The sequence below is a fragment of the Scyliorhinus canicula genome, chromosome 7 (assembly GCF_902713615.1).
Source record: "Scyliorhinus canicula chromosome 7, sScyCan1.1, whole genome shotgun sequence".
In the NCBI taxonomy this organism is placed as follows: Eukaryota; Metazoa; Chordata; class Chondrichthyes; order Carcharhiniformes; family Scyliorhinidae; genus Scyliorhinus; species Scyliorhinus canicula.
In genome coordinates this window covers 124,948,699-124,969,106 of record NC_052152.1, presented here as the reverse complement: position 1 = coordinate 124,969,106, position 20,408 = coordinate 124,948,699, and the positions used below count along the sequence as shown (strand labels likewise).

The 20,408-nt window shown below is 51.0% G+C and overlaps 1 protein-coding gene across 1 annotated transcript in view; it reads left to right on the top strand.

Annotated features, from left to right (window-relative positions):
- Nucleotides 1–20,408, top strand: part of LOC119969126 (synaptonemal complex protein 2-like) — a 458,660-nt gene that overhangs the window by 150,498 nt on the left and 287,754 nt on the right. Inside the window, exon 8 of the mRNA XM_038802343.1 lies at nt 1,584–1,672. Coding sequence (XP_038658271.1) covers nt 1,584–1,672 — 89 coding nt within the window. The remainder of the gene's footprint in view (nt 1–1,583; nt 1,673–20,408) is intronic.

Below are 20,408 nucleotides of genomic sequence, written 5' to 3'. Positions count from 1 at the left end.
GAATCGAACCTGTAACCCTGGCGATATGAAGCCACTGTGCTGCCCATAGCCAGAAACCACAAGTGGCACCTGTCGGCGATAAATACCCCGGCGGAGGCGGAGCATCACAGAGGCTCCGAAGAATAACGGATCAGGCCCGGACATGCGAACAGCATTTACTGTATGTGCAGAGTGGAACGCATTGACATCACTGTCGAGGCACAAGGCGCTGGCCACGAATTTGGCCTCACGACCGATTCTCCGCCCAATCGCCTTTCCTGATTCTGACGTCAGCCAATGGAGAATCCTGCCCAATATCTCTGACACCACCATTGCCGTCACTGGATATGTTTTGTCCCACCAACAGGACAGACTCACCAAATGTGGCGGCACAGTGGTATACACTCGGGAGGATATTGACCTGGGATTTCTCAACATTGACACTGGACCCCAACAAATGACATGGCATCAGGTCAAACGTGCGCAAGAAAACCTGCTGATTGCCAACCACCATTCTCCCTCAACTTCTCAAAGACAATTAGGGATGGGCATTAAATGCTGGCCTTGTGGCGAAGCCCACATCCTGTCAATTAATAAATAAAATCTCAAAAGAGAGAGATCAAATGGAGGGATTTGAGACCAGGATGAGAAATCTCAGTTCAAGGTGTTGCTGGATCCAATGTGGGTCATGATGGGAGAATGGGACTTCACGTGATTTGGGATATATGTGGAAAAGTTTTTGATAAGCTGAGGTTGATGGAGAGTGGAAGGTTTGAGGGCCTGTCTGGAGTCTGTTAGGGTAGTCGGGCAATAACAGGAAGATTTCAGCAGCAGATGAGCTGAGGCCAGGACAGCAACGGGTGTTACTTCAGTTGAAATAGGTAGTTTTGCTGATTGAGACATTTCAACACTGTTTCAGCCCCTGACAGTGGCCAGGGAGCGATGGAATCATATGGCTGAATTCTTCGATTTGCAGACTTAAGTGCTGATGCTGGTGTGGGAACAATGGCATTTTAAGCTGGAGAAAACGGCGCAACAGCTGTACCAATCCTTCGTCCGGTGGGGGGCTAGCAGCCGTGCAGCGTAAATCCCCTTTACCTGCGGATACGGCCGGAGAATTACCGGGTCCATGGCTGCACAAGTACACGCCGGCGGCCACGCTGTGCAACATTGCGCCGGCTGTGTGCGGACCCGGCCTGCCAAATAATTTCCCCCAGTAACCCCCCCTGCCATCCCCGGACCAGTCCCCCCCAGCCCCTGCCGAAGCTCCCCCTGCCAGCAGAATCCCCCCCCCCAGCCGACTGGCGGCGCTGGACATAGTCCGCGGCCGCCATGCGGGATCCATGAACAAAGAAACATAGAAACATAAGTGTTCCGCACGCTTTTGCCGTTGCCGACCGGAGAATCCCGCCCAAGATGTTTTTATTTTCTAAGGAATATCTGGTCTTCTCTATGTATTGGAGGAAGTTTCCCCAAATCTATGTGAACAATCTCTTGAAAGGTGAACAATTTGAATAATAAGTTGTACGATTTAGGATTATGTACTTATCAAAAGAAAAATCCTACTTCACTGTTATTTCTATGAGTTTCTGTTCCAAAAACAGGCTATTAAGAAACTGAATATGATGCTTAATCAAATGTCACGTGAGGACAGGAAAAGGTTCCTATTATCAGCAGAAATGCAACTTCTGATGTGAGTAATTATACACAGCTTATGTTTTCTAATCTGTAGATTTCATGTCAGCACAACTGAACATACATGAAATGCCAATGCCGTTTGTTTCCAATTTATTGCTTTCCTGTTGTACTTTGTACTCCTGTTGCAATGTCTGAAAATGAGAATGAAAACTGAACTGAGAATTCACAATTCCTTGTTCCGTATAATGAGATTGTACAATTTGCATTGTAGTTCAAATGAAAGTAAAAGGGAAAACACCACATACAAAGACACTCTTAATGGGTAAGAGCTTCTTGTGGAATAAGAGCATAAGAAACAGGAGCAGGCCATCATTTAGTTTGCCCTCCTTAACTTGTTATATCTGCATGTTAATTTTTTTTTAATGATTCACGTAGGACACTCATCCCTCTATCAAAGCATTCTGCAGTCTCTCCATTTAAATAATATGCTGTTTTTTCTATTCTCTGCACCAAAGTGGACATCCATCATCTGCAAAACCTTTGCCCATTCTCTTAAACCACCCTTTGTCGACTCTTTGTGCCCTCCTCGTCAACTTGCTTTTCTAACCTAGTTTTGTATTGTCAGCAAGTCTGCCTAAAGTCCTTTCATCCAAGCAACTAATATAGCTTGTAAGTAATTGAAACCCTACCACTGATTTCTGTGACAGTCTATGAACTATAGTTTGCCAATCTGAAAATAATCCATTTCTTCCAACTCTGTTTCTTCTTAATGTGTCAAACCTCAATCCATGCGAGTATATATCATTCCCAACATCATGAGCTCTTATCTTGTGCAGCAACCTTTTTATGTGGCAAATTATCAAATGACTTTAAAATCTAAATACGCAGCATCTACTTGTTCTCTCCTTTATCTCTGCTCTTTTGTATCCTTGAATAACCACAATAAATGAGTCAAATTGATTCCCTTTCAGGAAAACATGTTGATTCTGCTTGGTTCAGTTATGATTTTCTAAGTGTCTTGCCGCTACTGTAGTGATATCCTTATGCTGTCTATGCGTAACACAAATGAGATATACAAATATACCAAATAGGAGCAGAAGTAAACCATTTGGCCCTTTAGGTTTGTTCCACCATTCAATAAGATCATGACGGATTTGTTTGTGCTTCGAATTCCATGTTTCCATCTGGCCCCTTGTTCGGGGAGGGGGATTCTTGTTCGGCAAGGGAATCAATCTACCTACGCCTTAAAAATATCCAATGACCCTGCCTCCACCGCCTTCTAAGGCAGAGAGTTCCAAAGTTGCACAGCCTTCTGAAAGAAAAAGAATGCCCCATAGTTCTGGACTCGCCTACAAGAGGAAACATCCTCTCTCAGTTCACCTTGTCGAGAGCATTCAGGATCATATGTACTTCAATTAAGTCACCCCACACTCTTCAGAATTCCAGTGGAAACAAGCCCAGTTTGTCTAATCTTTCCTCATAATGCTGCTGCCTCACAGCGCTAGGGACCCAGGTTCATTTCTGGCCTTGGGTGACTGCCTGTTTGCATGTTCTCCCTATGTCTCTGTGGGCTCCCTCCGGGTGTTCTCGTTTCCTCCCACAGTCCAAAGATGTGCAGCCTAGGTGGATTGGCCAAGTGGCAGTGTCCAGGAATGCAAATTGGGCAGCACGGTAGCACAGGTGGCCAGCACTGTGGCTTCACAGTGCCAGGGTCCCAGGTTCGATTCCCCGCTGGATCACTGTCTGTGCGACATCTGCACGTTCTCCCTGTGTTTACGTGGATTTCCTTCGGGGTGCTCCGGTTTCCTCCCACAATCCAAAGACGTGCAGGTTAGGTGGATTGGCCATGTTAAATTGCCCTTAGTGTCCAAAAAGGTTAGGAGGGGTTATTCGGTTACAGGGATAGGGTGGAAGTGAGGGCTTAAATAGATCAATGCAGACACGATGAGCCGAATGGCCTCCTGCACTGTATGTTCTATAAGAGTCTATATGATTGAGGGGTTATGGGAATAGGGAGGGATGGTCGGAGGAATGGACCTAGGAAGAGTGCTCTTTTGTAGGGTTGATGTAGACTTGATGGGGCATTCGCCTCCTTCTGCACTTTAGAGTTTCTATGATTTTATGAATACAACCTGTTCATTCAGGTGTCAATCTAGTAAACGTCCTCTGACCCACCTCCAATGCATTTTCCTCCTAATTTAAATTAGGAGACCAAAACTGCGCACAGTATTCGCAGTGTAGTCTCACCAGTGCCCTATGTAATTGACGCATAACATCCGTATATTTGTTAAATTTCTCTCATAATAAGGGATAGCATTCCATAAGCCTTACAATTACTTGTTTATCTGCACAGTAACATTTTCTGACTCATGCACTGGAACAATGATTTTCAAACATTTTTTCTGGGGTCCAGTTTTACCAACCGGCCGACCTTCAGGACAAATGTCTTCGCAACCCGTAAGACGCAGGAGCAGAATTAGGACATTCGGCCCATTTAGTCTGGCCAACCTTTGCGACACACCATTTTTGCATACAATCTCATTTGCTTTGTCATTCAATGATACATTTCCGCCAAGAACTTAAGCTGATGAGTTAAGTTCTCGCTGCATCCTTTGAAAAAAAAACAAGTGTTGACGCCAGCAGAGGATGTGTGGCGTTTTACGGCAGAAAAATAGGCGCAACACCTGCAACTTTAAATGGGCTAGCATTGTCGCCACATGGAACGCAATCAATTCCAGGAAAAATGGTGCCAGATTTGTAAGGTCCGTGATTGGCACTCATGAGGTTCACACGCCGCAGGCGCACTTAAACGGTCCTTCCCCCCCCGCTCACACCATCCCAGCCAACAAGATGGCTGGAAGGAAAGCAGCGCCACGGTTCAGGGACGCTGAGCGGAGACCCTCCTGGATGCCGTGGAGGAGAGAGGGATGACCCTATCAGTGGCCAGGGAACACTGGCCCAGGAGGAAGGCCTCCAGACGGCACCGTTCACTGTGCCTGGGCGCAGGTGGCAGAGGTGGTCAGCACCGTGGACAATGTAGCTGGACTGGCATGCAGTGCGGCAAGAAACACCACAGCCTCCTCAGGGCGGCCAGGGTGAGTGGGCTGCAACCCCCACCCTGCCCACATGCCAGCATCCATGCCATCTGCCATGGCTGCTCTGATGCCACCATCTACCCAACTCCTGGGCTGCATGCATCGGACCGTCTTAACGGTGTTGTATGTATTTCTGATAACTCTCTGTACACAGGATGCTCAGATCGGTGCACTCCCACCTTTCGACCACCAGATGGAACTTTTGCCCCTCTCTGGGTTTGTTATAGTCTGCCTGGCTATTTTTGTAAATGTTTTTATTTTTTTAAACAAGTTCAGAGTACCCAATTATTTTCTTTTCCACTTGAGGGGCAATTTAGCATGACCAATCCACCTAACCTGCACATCTTTGGGTTGTGAGGGTGAAACCCATGCAGGCACAGGAAGAAGGTGAAAACTCCACACAGACAGTGACCCGGGGCCGGGATCAAACCCGGGTACTCAGTGCCGTAGGCAGTAGTGCTAACCACTGCGCCACTGTGCCACCCCCAGTCTGCCTGTGCAAACTCAGGTTTTGTTTCCTTTGTCTGAACTCTACACCCTAACCCTGGCTGTTGATTAAGGAATATTCTCAGTTTCTGCCAACGCAGCGATGGTGCGTAAGTGGGTAATGGACAGGGAAGGGGCAGCATGGAAGAGGATGGAGATGGCGTCCTGTGTGGGCACGAGCCTGGAGGCGCTGGTAACGGCGTCGCTGCCGCTCCCTCCAATGAGGTATACCACGAGCCCGGTGGTGGCGGCTGCCCTCAAAATTTGGGGGCAATGGAGGTGACACGGGGGGAGGTGGGGGCCTCGATGAGGTCCCTGATATGGGGGAACCACCGGTTTGTCCCGGGGAGTATTGACGGCGGGTTCCTGGGTTGGCAGAAGGCAGGTATTAGGAGGTTGGGGACCTGTTTGTAGATGAGAAGTTTGCTAGCCTGGGTGAGCTAGAGGGGAAGTTCAGGCTCCCCACGGGGAACATTTTTAGATACATGCAGGTAAGGGCGTTTGCCAGGCGGCAGGTGGCGGGGTTCCCGCTGTTGCCCCCCCGTGGGGTCCAGGACAGGATGCTCTCGGGGGTGTGGGTTGGAGAGGGGAAGATTTCAGAAATATACCAAGTGATGCAGGAGATAGACGAGGCCTCGGTGGAGAAGCTAAAGGGTAAATGGGAAGAGGAGATTGAGGAGGGGACGTGGGTGGATGCTCTAGGAAGGGTGAACTCTTGTGCGAGGCTCAGCCTCATACAGTTTAAGGTGCTGCATAGGGCTCATATGACCGGGACGAGGATGAGACGGTTCTTTGGGGGCGAGGACAGGTGCAATAGGTGCTCGGGGAGCCCAGCGAATCATGCCCATATGTTCTGGGCATGCCCAGCGCTGGGGGAATTTTGGAAGAGGGTAGCAAGCACGAGGGTGGCAGGATCCAGGGTCAATCCAGGCTGGGGCTCGGGATATTCAGCGTTGCAGAGGAGCCGGGAGTGCAGGAGGCGAAAGAGGCCGGTGTTCTGGCCTTTGCGTCCTAGTAGCCCGGCAGAGGATTCTTCTCCAGTGGAAAGATGCGAGGCCCCCAAGCGTGGAGGCCTGGATCAACGATATGGCGGGGTTTATCAAATTGTAAAAAGGATGAAATTTGCCCTAAGGGGATCAGTACAGGGGTTTTTCAGGCGGTGGCAGCCTTTCCTAGTTTTCCTAGCAGAACGGTAGGGAAAAAGGCCAGCAGCAGCCGGCGGGGGGGGGGGGGGGGGGGGGGGGGGAGGTCGTTTCGGAGGTTAGGGTTGAAGGGACGTGTACATATGTTCTTTGTTTACGACGGGCGTTAATCTATTTTTTCTTTTTTGTATTTACGGGGAGGAGGGGGGTCTGTTCTCTTTTGTTTTTCTCAGTTGTTAATATTTAATATTTTCTGTTATTAATATTTTGTAAAAATTTGAATAAACATTCTTTTAAAAAAAAAGGAATATTCTCAGTTTAAACTTCAATTTTGAGCTCAACTCAGCCCTGACACACACAGTTCGAAGTTTACTGACTTTTGGGAAAATGACTTGCTCTTTCACATTCAAGATTTCTTTTCCAGTTCTGATAGCTGTCTGTACCCCTTTAAACCAGAAAGTCTTAACAAATTTGGCTAGAATGCCTCTTAAAATTGTCTTGTGGAGAGAGAGAGCCTTAAGGGTCCTTACGAGCTGGTTGCTTCACAGAACTAAATAAAAGATTAAATTCTCCAGAAGACCCGCCTTTCCTGAAGGTTTCTGACTGGCTTCACCAATCACAGGCTATGATAGGAGAAGGCTGAAAATTCCCCATACACCGATTGGCTGCTTGCCAAGTCTATCAAATAACATCAAAAGGTAAATTGGTCAGCATTTGGGGATTGGAAGAGAAAGGCAGAAAGATGCAGAGAAAAGAGTGCAGAAGCCAGCCATAAGGCACCCCCGAATAAGGACAAAAAGGGACACAAAGTTCCAGGAAGATGGCTCAGCGCCGAGCCACTGCTCCACAATGGTCAAGTAGCGATGAACAAGAAATGCAGCGAAGTGATTAGAAGCCCCACCACCATACATGCCGCCCCTGCCGCCACTGTCCCAGCTCCCCGTAGTTAAGGAAAGCCTCCCAGTGTTATCACTGCCAACCCCTCCCTCTTCAGACAATGCTAGCTTACTAACAAGCGCGCCAAACGGAGCAGAAGGCAGGCAGGAACCATTACCATCCAGCACCATGAGGTCGGGTACACAGTATGGATTGCAAATGCCTTGACAATATTTTCCCGGTGGCCCAGATGGCCAACTAATGCCCGCGCATCGACCATGGACAAATGCAGAGTTGAGGCTTATGGTTGAGGAAATGGGAAACCCTGAGACTGAGTTAGAGAAAGCACTGGACCAACTTAAAAACATTGTTCTCTGCCATGAATCTAGCATTTTAGATGGAGAAATACTTACTGAGGTTTGGCTAAAGGCCGGTTCAAAGATTTTGAAATCAAATTCCAAGGTTTTAAAACCCATCAAGAGAGCCCAAATGCAGGACCAACTACGAGGCCATCTCTAAACTTTTGGATAGATTGCTATAAGGCCCTCCATGAAACCTTCCCCAAAAAGACAAACTGGTCCACGATAATGGAGGCGACACAGAGAAAGGACGAAAACGTCCAGGATTATGCCCAAAGGGTAGAGGGACTCATGGAACAATACTCTGGGCTAACTAAACCCGCATTAGAAGGGCCCGCTATTAGTGCCATCGTCAACGGTCTGCGACCTGATTTAGGATCTTCCCTGAAATTAATCTGCCTCGGCTGGAGACGAGAAGTAGTCACCATGCTCTGCGACGTAGAAGAAAGGAGTAGGGAGTCTGAGAACAAAAATACAGTCCTGTTTGAACAAACTACTGGACTTTTGCAGAAGGAAACGGGAGAATACACCCAGTTTCCCCAAAACCCACACCACCAACCACAAAGGGGTCGAGGGAGATTTAAACAAAGGAGAGGATTTGGAGGTTATAGGGGACCACGTGGGACACAGATAGACAAAGCAGGCTGCCACACTTGCGGCCAACTAGGCCACTGGGCCAGGGAATGCCCACAGACAAGCCATGAGGGTTGTATCAACTGCAGACAACTAGGCAATTGGGTGAACGATTGTCCCCAACTAAAACCCCATTACCAGCAGAATTGGAGCCAGCATAATGGAAAAGGCTGTGGGAGGGGTTGACACATAGCAGCCGCCCGCAGGCGAACTATTCGACCCAGGATCCCTGGGGCAGGGAGGGTCACCAGGATTGACAACAAGAACTGCTCCTGGTGTCTATAGATCCATATGATGAGCCAATGATTATGACGTGATTAAGGTGAATAGTGAGGCATAAATCTGGATTTGCCCAATTTGTGCTCACCCAGAGACCAATCGCATATTTTAGCACTCAATTAGACCCAGTGGAAAGAGGCTTGCCAGCCCTAGCTGCTGCATATTCTGCACAGTAAGAAGTCTTACAACACCAGGTTAAAGTCCAACAGGTTTGATTCAAACACGAGCTTTCGGAGCGCAGCTCCTTCCTCAGGTGAATGGCGAGGTATGTTCCAGAAACATTTATATAGACAAAGTCAGAGATGCTGGACAATGCTTGGAATGCAGGCATTTGCAGGTAATCAAATCATTACAGATCCAGGGAGAGGGATAATCACAGGTTAAAGAGGTGTAAATTGTCTCAAGCCCGAACAGTTGGTAGGATTTTGCAAGTCCAGGCCTGATGGTGGGGGGTGGATGTAATGCGACATGAATCCAAGATCCCTGTTGAGGCCGCGCTCATGCGTGCGGAACTTAGCTATAAGTTTTTGCTCGGCAATTCTGCGTTGTCGCGTGTCCTGAAGACCGCCTTGGGGAACGCTTACCCGGAGATCAGAGGCTGAATGCCCTTGACTGCTGAAGTGTTCCCCGACTGGAAGGGAACATTCCTGCCTGGTGATTGTTGCACGATGCCCGTTCATTCGTTGTCGCAGTGTCTGCATGGTCTCGCCAATGTACCACGCTTCGGGACATCCTTTCCTGCAGCGTAAGAGGTAGACTACATTGGTTGAGTCGCACGAGTATGTGCCGCGTACCTGGTGGGTGGTGTTACCACGTGTAATGGTGGTATCCGAGTCGATGATCTGGCATGTCTTGCAGAGATTGCCCAGGCAGGGTTGTGTGGTGTCGTGGTCGCTGTTCTGAAGGCTGGGTAATTTGCTGCAAACAATGGTTTGTTTGAGGTTGCGCGGTTGTTTGAAGGCCAGTCGTGGGGTTGTGGGGATGACCTTGGCAAGATGTTCATCTTCATTGATGATGTGTTGAAGGCTGCGAAGAAGATGTCGTCGTTTCTCCGCCCCAGGAAAGTACTGGACGACGAAGGGTACTCTGTCAGTGGTGTCCCGTGTGTGTCTTCTGAGGAGGTCGGTGCGGTTTTTTGCTGTGGCGCGTTGGAACTGTCGATCGATGAGTCGAGCGCCATATCCCGTTCGTACGAGAGCATCTTTCAGGATCTGTAGGTGTCTGTTACGCTCCTCCTCGTCTGAGCAGATCCTGTGTATACGGAGGGCTTGTCCATAGGGGATGGCTTCTTTAATGTGTTTCGGGTGAAAGCTGGAGAAGTGGAGCATCGTGAGGTTGTCTGTGGGCTTGCGGTAAAGCGAAGTGCTAAGGTGACCGTCCTTGATGGAAATGAGTGTGTCCAAGAATGCAACAGAATTTGGCGAATAGTCCATGGTGAGTCTGATGGTGGGATGGAATTTATTGATCTCATCGTGTAGTCGTTTCAGTGATTCTTCGCTGTGGGTCCAAAGGAAAGAAATGTCATCAATGTATCTGGTGTATAACATCGGTTGCAGGTCCTGTGTGGTGAGGAAGTCTTGTTCACACTTGTGCATGAAGATGTTGGCATATTGAGGTGCAAAATTGGTCCGCATGGCTGTTCCATGCATCTGGGTGAAGAATTTGTTGTCAAAGGTGAAGACGTTGTGATCTAGAATGAAGCGGATGAGTTGCAGAATTGCGTCTGGAGATTGGCAGTTGTCAGTGTTGAGGACTGAGCCTGTTGCAGCAATGCCGTCGTCATGGGGGATGCTGGTGTAGAGTGCCGAGACATCCATTATGACGAGGAATGTTCCTGGTTCAACTGGTCCATGGGTGCTGAGTTTCTGTAGGAAGTCCGTCGTGTCGCGACAGAAGCTGGGTGTACCTTGTCCGATGGGTTTCAAGATGCCCTCGATGTGGCCAGAGAGGTTCTCACACAGGGTCCCATTGCCTGAAACGATAGGACGGCCTGGTGTGTTGGCCTTGTGTATTTTCGGGAGGCAGTAGAGATCTCCAATGCGGGGATTACGTGGGATGAGAGCACGTAGGGTGCTCTGAAGGTCTGGATCCAAGGTCCTGATCAGTCTGTTGAGTTGGCGGATGTGTTCCTTGGTTGGATCTGCGGGTAACAGTCTGTAGTGTTCCTGGTTGTTGAGTTGTCAGTATACTTCTTTGCAGTAGTCCGTTCTGTTCAGTATGACGGTGGCCCCTCCTTTGTCTGCTGGTTTGATGACGATGTTGCGGTTGGTTTTGAGAGCGCGGATGGCGTTGCGTTGTACTTGGGTGACGTTCGGGTCTGCCTTGTGAATGCGACTGATGAATCTAGCATTGACATGACTTCTGACGGCTTCAGCATACATGTCGAGTCTGGAACGAGCCTGAGGAAGGAGCTGCACTCCGAAAGCTCGTGTTTGAATCAAACCTGTTGGACTTTAACCTGGTGTTGTAAGACTTCTTACTGTGCTCACCCCAGTCCAACGCCGGCATCTCCACATCATGGCATATTCTGCAGTACAACAAGCCCAGGCGATCTCCCTGAATCACCAGACCACTACACGTGCCCCACTCCGTCGAAATTCTCCTCACTAAATGCGCAACCCAGCACCTGACTCCGGCGTCAATTAGGTATGAGGTAGAACTTCTAACAAACACTAATCTAACTATTAAGCAAAGTACAACCCTCAACCCTGCTACCCAACTACCCAACACTGACGACGGCACACCTCACTGTTGTGAGACGGTAACCCACCTAGTAACTAAGCCACGCACAGACCTCGGCGAGGTACCCCTGACCAACCCAGAGTTAACATATTTTGTAGATGGGTCAGCGCTCCGAAATCAGAAAGGAAAATGCTGCTCTGGCTATGCTATCGTGTCACCCCATGAAACCATAGAGGCAGCCACCCTTCCAGATACTTTTTCAGCACAACAAGCTGAATTTTGTGCCCTTGTACAAGCCTGTATATTAGCCACTGGCAAGACCATAAATATTTATATGGATTCAAGGTCTGCCTTTGGAGTGGCCCTTGATTATGGACAGATTTGGAAATTCAGGGGATTTCTCACATCATCAGACTCAACTATTAAAAATGCAGAATTTGTGGACAATCTTTTACGGGCAATTCGGACCCCAAAGCAATCGGCAATTTTAAAATGCCAGACCCACAACAGGATATAAAGACAAAATTTCAATAGGAAATGGGAGGGCAGAAGAAGCTGCAAAACAGGCAGCACTATCGGATACGTGTGCCCAAGTAACTGCCCATGTTTCAAGAGATACCAAGCCTGTTAATTCCCCACCTACAATTTTTAAAAATAAATTAGGTGTCCCCAATTTATTTTTTACAATTAAGGGGCAATTTAGCGTGGCCAATCCACCTTGCCTGCACATCTTTGGGTTGGGACATCAGCGCCGTGAGGCTGCAGGGCTAACCCACTGCGCCACCGTGCTGCCCCTCCCAACCTACAATTGATGATGTAGTGACCTTCCAGGCCCAGGCAAATCCTGACAAGGTTACAACCTGGGTACAAAATCATTGCACAAAGACCCATGAAGGAGTATGGGTTCACCATGACGGCCGCATGGTGGCACCCAAATCTTTACTCCCATGGATTGCCCGATGCATTCATCGATTCACACATGCGGGCAAAGGGGGGATGGCAGACTATATTGCAAACAATATGGTATGCACCAGATATTTTGGCAATTGCAAAACAAATTAGTGAAAAATGTGTCACTTGCCAAACCATAAATCCGGGAAAAACGGAAAAAGTACAGTCTGCCTCCCACCCAAATCCAACAGGACCTTTTGTGAGTTTACAAATGGATTTTATTGAACTACCCCCATGTATGGGTTTTAAATATGTTTTAGTAATTATAGATGTATTCCCTTGGTGGATAGAAGCTTTTCCATGTGAACACAATGATGCAACTACGGTTGCTAAGCTTTGGTTAAAAGAAATTGTGTCATGATTTGGCATCCCTGTACAATTATCAAGTGACAATGGGACACAATGGGACACAATACGAGAAATGTGTAAAGCTCTACAAATTAAAAAAAAAAAAAAAATTTTTTATTAGGATATTTGCAAGTTTTTATTGTAATAACAATAACAGCGATATAAACATGGTACAATAAACATTTCCACCCCATCACAATCTTCACACAATCCAACCATGAACAACAGTCCCTCCCGTTCCCCCCGCCCCTTGGAATTATGCTTCTGCTGACATTTTAATTTTCCCTGAGAGAGTCAACAAACGGCTGCCACCTTCAGGTGAACCCTACCATTGACCCTCTTAAGGCAAACTTTATTTTCTCGAGACTGAGAAGCCCAGCCATGTCACTAACGCAGCTCTCTACACTCGGGGGCTTCGAGTCCATCCATCGTAATAAGCTACGTCTCCGGGCGACCAGGGAGGCAAAGGCCAGATGTCAGCCTCTTTCGTGCCCTGCACTTCCGACACTCCAAAGACCGCCACCTCCGGACTCGGCACCGCCTGTGTTTTGAGTACCTTAGACATTGCCTTAGCGAAACCCTGTCAAAACCCTCTGAGCTTCGGGCATGCCCAAAACATGTGGATATGATTTGCTGGGCTTCCCACGCACCTCGAGCACCTATCCTCTGCCCCAAAAAACATGCTCATCCGGGCCACCGAAATGTGTGCCCGGTGGACTACCTTGAATTGTATCAGGCTATGCTTGGCACATGGTGAGGCTGTATTAACCCTGCTTAGGGTATCCGCCCACAGACCCACCTCTCTCTCTCCTCCTAGCTCGTCCTCCCACTTGCCCTTAAGCTCCTCCACTGGAGCTTCATCTGCATTCAAATGTTCCTGGTAAATATATGATACCTTCTCCTCTCCCACCCAGGTACTGGAGACTACTCTGTCCTGTATCCCCCGTTGCGGCAGCAGCTGGAAGGCCAGAACCTGCTTTCTCAAGAAGTCTCGCACCTGAAAATACCTAAACCCATTCCCTGCTGGCAATTCAAATTTATCCTCCAAGGCTTTCAAGCTGGGGAAGCTCTCATCTATAAATAGATCCTCCATCCTCCTAATTCCTGCCTTTTGGAATCTCCAGAACCCACCATCCAGCCTACCCGGTACAAACCGATGATAATTATATATCGGGGTCTAAATCGATGCTCACTCCACTCTCTTATACATCCTCCACTGCCCCCAGATTCTCAGAGCCGTCACCACCACCGGACCTGTGGAGTATCGGACCGGCGAGAACGGAAGAGGTGCCGACATCAGTGCTCCCAACTTGTGTCTTTACATGATGCCGTCTCCATCCGCTCCCACACCGGCTCCTCCCCCACTACCCACTTCCTAATCATGGCTATATTAGCCATCCAGTAGTAATTGCAAAAGTTCGGCAGCGCCACTCTCCGCCCCGACTGCACTCCAGCAATTGCGGGGATTTATCCGCCCACACAAAGCCCACAATAACCTTATTCACCCGCTTGAAAAAGCCCTTGGGATGAAGATGGGGAGGCACTGAAAGATAAACAGAAATCTGGGGAGGACCGTCGTTTTCACAGTCTACCCGTCCCGCCAGTGATAGCGGGAGTATGTCCCATCTCTTCAAGTCCTCTTTCATTTGTTCTACGAGCCGGGGTAGGTTTAACTTGTGCAGTGCCTCCAATTCCCGGGCCACCTGGATTCCCAGATACCGAAAGCTCCTTCCTACCATTCTAAACGGCAGCTCTCCCAGTCGCTTCTCCTGCCCTCTTGCATGGATCGCGAACATCTCACTTTTCCCCATGTTCAATTTATACCCCGAAAAATTACCAAATTCCCCGAGGATACGCATAACTTCCACCATCCCCTCAAACGGGTCTGAAATATACAAGAGCAGGCCATCTGAGAGACCCATCTGGAGACCCGGTGCTCCCCCCCCCCCTTCCAAACCAGCACTTTCCAGTTCCTAGAGGCTCTTAATGCCATGGCCAATGGCTCTATGGCCAGACCAAACAGTAACGGGGAGAGAGGGGGCACCCTTGCCTCGTCTGTCGGTGGAGTTTAAAATATCCCAACCTCAGCCGGTTCATACGCACAGTTGCTACTGGTGCATGATACAGCAACCGCACCCAGTCAGTGAAGCCCTCACCAAACCCAAACCTTCCCAGCCTCCCACAGGTAATCCCACTCCACCTGATCAAAAGCCTTCACCGCATCCGTCGCTACCACCACCTCAATCTTCCCTCCTTCTGAGGGCATCATAATAACATTTAAAAGCCTTTGAACATTGGCCTTGAGTTGCCTGCCCTTTACAAATCCTGTCTGGTCTTCCCCTATCACCCCGGGACACAATCCTCTATCCTTGTGGCCAGTATCTTAGCCAGAAATTTGGCACCCACATTCAGTAGAGAAATTGGCCTGTATGACCCACATTGCTCCGGATCCTTCTCCTGTTTCAGGATCAATTAAATCGAAGCCTGCGACATTGTTGGGGGGGGGAGGGCTCCCTTATCTCTTGCTTCATTAAATGTCCTCACCACCAGTGGGCTCAATATCTCTGAAAACCTCTTATAGAATTCCACCGGGTAGCCATCCGGCCGCTGCACCTTGCCTGACTGCATGCCCTCCAGCCCCTCAATTAGTTCCTCAATTTCTTTTTCTTAAAAATAATTTTTATTCAAATTTTCACAAAATAAACCCCGCCATATCGTTGATCCTGGCCTCCATGCTTGGGGGCCTCGCGTCCTTCCACTGAAGAAGAATCCTCCGTCTGGCTACCAGGGACGCAAAGGCCAGAATGCCGGCCTCTTTCGCCTCCTGCACTCCCGGCTCCTCTGCAACCCCAAATATTGCGAGCCCCCAGCCCGATTTGACCCTGGATCCTACCACCCTCGACACCGTCCTTGCTACGCCCATCCAAAATTCCCCCAGCGCTGGGCATGCCCAGAACATATGGGCATGGTTTGCTGGGCTCCCTGAGCACCTAATACACCTGACCTAGCTCCCGAAGAACCGGCTCATCCTTGTCCAGTGAGCCCTCTGCAGCACCTTAAACTGTATGAGGCTAAGCCTCGCACAAGAAGAGGAGGAGTTCACCCTTCCTAGGGCGTCCACCCACCTCCCCCCCTCAATCTCCTCACCTAGCTCCTCCCATTTACCCTTCAGCTCCTCCACCGATGCCTCGTCTACCTCCTGCATCACTTGGTGCGCTGCCGAGATCCTCCCCTCTCCAACCCACACCCCCGAGAGCACCCTGTCCTGGACCCCACGCGGCGGCAGCAGAGGGAACCCCGCCACCTGCCGCCTGACAAACGCCTTTACCTGCATGTACCTAAAGGTGTTCCCCGGGGGGAGCCCAAACTTCCCTTCCAGCTCACCCAGGCTCGCAAACTTCCCGTCTACAAACAGGTCCCTCAACCTCCTAACATCTGCCCTGTGCCAACTCAGGAACCCGCAATCCAGGGGACCGTATCGGGGACCATATCGAGGCCCCCACCTCCCCCCTGTGCCGTCTCCATTGCCCCCAAATTTTGAGGGTACCCGCCACCACCGGGCTTGTGGTATACCTCGTTGGAGGGAGCGGCAGCGGTGCCGTTACCAGCGCCTCCAGGCTCGTGCCAACACAGGACGCCATCTCCATCTTCTTCCATGCTGCCCCTTCCTCGTCCATTACCCACTTACGCACCATCGCTGCGTTGGCAGCCCCATAATACCCACAGAGGTTGGGCAGCGCCAGGCCCCCCCTATCCCTGCCCCGCTCCAAGAACACCCTTCTCACCCTCGGGGTCCCGTGCGCCCATACAAACCCCGTAATGCTCCTGTTAACCCGCCTGAAAAAAGCCTTTGGGATAAGGATGGGGAACAATGGAACAGGAACAGAAATCTCAGGAGCACCGTCATCTTGACTGATTACACCCTACCCGCCAGAGACAGTGGCAACATGTCCCATCTCTTGAACTCCTCCTCCATCTGCTCCACCAGCCTTGAGGTTAAGCTTATGCAAGGCCCCCCAGCTCCTGGCCACCTGGATTCCCAAGTACCTGAAGCTCCTCTCCGCCCTTTTTAGTGGGAGCCTACCAATCCCCCCCTCCTGGTCCCCGGGGTGTACAACAAACAGCTCGCTCTTCCCCAAGTTGAGCTTGTACCCCGAGAAATCCCCAAATTCCCAGAGAATCCTCATCACCTCCGGCATTCCCCCCACCGGGTCCGTCACATACAACAATGGGTCATCCGCATAGAGCGACACTCGGTGCTCCTCCCCACCCCGCACTAGCCCCCTCCAGTTCCTCAACTCCCTCAGCGCCATGGCCAGGGGTTCAATTTCCAGCGCAGAAAGCAGGGGACAAGGGACACCCCTGCCTCGTCCCTCGGTATAACCGAAAATACTCCGACCTCCTCCTATTCGTGGCCACGCTCGCCATCAGGGCCTCATATAACAGCCTCACCCACCTGACAAACCCCTCCCCAAACACAAACCTTTCCAGCACCTCTCACAAGTACCCCCATTCAACCCTATCAAAGGCCTTCTCCGCATCCAACCCACCACTATCTCCGCCTCCCCTTCTACCGCCGGCATCATTATAACATTCAAGAGCCTCCGTATGTTAGTGTTCAGCTGCCTCCCCTTCACGAACCCTGTTTGATCCTCGTCTATAACCTGCGGCACACAGTCCTCTATCCTTGTGGCTAAAATCTTCGCCAACAACTTGGCGTCTACGTTTAAAAGTGAGATCGGTCTGTATAACCCACACTGCAGGGGATTCTTGTCCCGCTTAAGGATCAAGGAAATCAGCGGCCGAGACATCGACGGAGGCAGAGCCCCCCCTTCCCTTGCCTCGTTGAAGGTCCTAACCAACAGGAGGCCCAACAGGTCTGCAAACATCTTATAGAATTCGACCGGAAACCCATCCGGCCCCGGCCCCTTCCCCGCCTGCATGCTTCCTATCCCTTTGACAGCTTCTCCAGCTCAACCGGCGCCCCCAGTCCCTCCACCTGTCCCTCCTTCACCCTCGGGAATCTCAGCCGGTCCAAAAAGCGCCCATCCTCCCCATCTCCGCTGGGGGTTCGGACCGATACAGTTCCTCATAAAAGTCCCTGAAGACCCCATTAATGTCTAACCCCCTGCGCACCACATTTCCTCCCCTATCCTTAACTCAACCAATCTCCCTGGCCGCATCCCACTTTCGGAGCTGGTGCGCCAGCATCCTGCTCGCCTTCTCCCCATATTCACACAGCACTCCCTGTGCCTTCCTCCACTGAGCTACCGCCTTCCTGGTGATGAGCAAGTCAAACTCAGCCTGGGGACTACGCGCTCCCTCAGCAATCCCTCCTCCGCAGCCTCCACGTATCTCCTGTCCACCCTCACCATCTCCCCCACCAGACTCTCCCTCTCTCTCTGCTCTCTCCTCTCCCTGTGGGCTCGAATGGAGAACAACTCTTCCCTAACCACCGCCTTCAGCGCCTCCCAGACCGTCCCCACTCGGACCTCCCCATTGTCATTGGCCTCCAGGTATCTCTCGAATCATCCTCGAACCCGCCCGCCCACCTCCTCGTCTGCCAGCAGCCCCACCTCCAAGCGCTAAAGCAGGCGCTGGTCTCTCACCTCCTCCAGCCCGAGGTCCACGTAGTGCGGGGCGTGGTCAGAAATGGCTATCGCCGAATACTCAGCATCCTCCACCCTCGCAATCAGCGCCCTACTCATAATGAAAAAAATCAATCCGGGAATAGGCCTTATGCACATGGGAGAAGTATGAAAATCCCTTGGCCGCCGCAGGCCTCCTACCCATCCTGGATCTGGATCGCTCCAGTGGCGGATCCAGCACCGTGTTGAAATCCCCCCCTCCATTATCAGGCCCCCCGCCTCCAAATCTGGAATCCGGCCCAACATGCGCCACATGAAACCCGCATCGTCCCAATTCGGGGCGTATACATTGACCAGCACCACCCGCTCCCCCTGCAGCCTGCCACTTACCAGCACATACCTCCCGCCGCTGTCTGCCACCACATTCGACGCCTCAAACGACACCCTCTTCCCCACCAGGATCGTCAACCCCGATTTTTTGCATCCAGCCCCGAATGAAACACTTGGCCTACTCATCCCTTCCTGAATCTAACCTGATCCACCACCTTCAGGTGCGTCTCCTGAAGCATGGCCACATCCGCGTTCAGCCCCTTCAGGTGTGCAAATACGCGGGCTCGTTTGACCGGCCCATTCAGTCCCCTCACATTCCAGGTTATCAGCCGGATCAGGGGGCTACCTGCCCCCCTCCCTCGTCGACTAGCCATTATCCTTCCTCAGTCCGCCACGTGCCCGCGCCCCCCCCGCTGAGCCCGTTCCCCACGGCGACAGACCTCCACCCCGACCCCCTCTGAATGCTCCAGCTCCTTCTCGGCCATTCAAGCAGCAACCCGGTACCCCCCCCCCCCCCCCTTTAGCTGCGTAACCCGTTCCATTGTACTTCTGTAAGTCAGGCGACTCCTGCTGACCCCGGCTGCTCCCGCTACTCCAATGACCCTTCCCAGTGCAACACAACCACCGCGGTGCCAGCCCCGCCCACTGCTCCTCCAGCGCGGGAGAGAAGCCCGCGCTTCCATCATGAGCCCCCCCCCCCCCCCGACCCAACACGCGGGAAAAGACGGGCACATGACCCAACAGGACCGCGAATCACTCCCAAGCTCTCAACCAGTGAAAAAAAGCCAGACGTGACAAAACGTCCAAGTAAACAGATAACAGTCCCGAAAAAGCAGAACAGCAAAAAGACATCATCAAATAGAACCGATAAAAGCGAAAGGATACCAAGGAGGACAAAGCCTCCGGGCTGTGTACACCGCTCCCCAGCCCCCAGTCCTCAGTTCAAGTCCAGCTTCTCTGCCTGGACGAAAGCCCAGGCCTCTTCCGGAGAGTCAAAGTTGAGCTGGCGGTCTTTATAAGTGACCCAGAGGCGTGCCGGCTGTAACAGGCCAAACTTGACCCCCTTCTTGTGGAGCACTCGTCCGATTAAAACCAGCCCTTCTCTTTGCCACCTCCGCACTCCAGTCCTGGTAGATTCTGACCTCCGCATTCTCCCACTTACTACTCCTCTCCTTCGCCCATCTCAGCACACACTCACGGTCGACGAAGCGGTGAAAACGGACCAACACCGCCCGAGGTGGCTCGTTTAGCTTGGGTTTCCTCAGCATCACCCGATGGGCACCCTCCAGCTCCAAGGGTCCCTGGAATGCCCATTAGCGAGTTCAGCATCATAGTCACATAGGCCCCCAAATCCGAACCTTCCAGCCCCTCTGGGAGGCCTAGAATCCGCAGGTTCTTCCGACGGGCGTGGTTCTCCATCTCCTCCATCCTCGCTGACCACTTGTGGAGCGCCTCGTGCGACTCCACCTTCACTGCCAGGCCCAGGAGTTCGTCCTCGCTCTCCGAGGTCTTTTGCCGAAGCTCTCGGATCTCTTCACCCTGAGCCGTCTGGGTCGCCATGAGCTTGCCCAGGGAGACCTTAAGTGGTTCCAGGATCTCTTCCTTCAGCTCCCTGAAGGAGAGCTGAAGCAGCTGATGAGACCATCAATTCACGTAACACGTGTTTAGAACATAGAACATAGAACGATACAGCGCAGTACAGGCCCTTCGGCCTTCGATGTTGCACCGACATGGAAAAAAAAACTAAAGGCCATCTAACCTACACTATGCCCTTATCATCCATATGCTTATCCAATAAATTTTTAAATGCCCTCAATGTTGGCGAGTTCACTACTGTTGCAGGTAGGGCATTCCACGGCCTCACCACTCTTTGCGTAAAAAACCCACCTCTGACCTCTGTCCTATATCTATTACCCCTCAATTTAAGGCTATGTCTCCTCGTGCTAGCCACCTCCATCCGCGGGAGAAGGCTCTCGCTGTCCACCCTATCTAACCCTCTGATCATTTTGTATGCCTCTATTA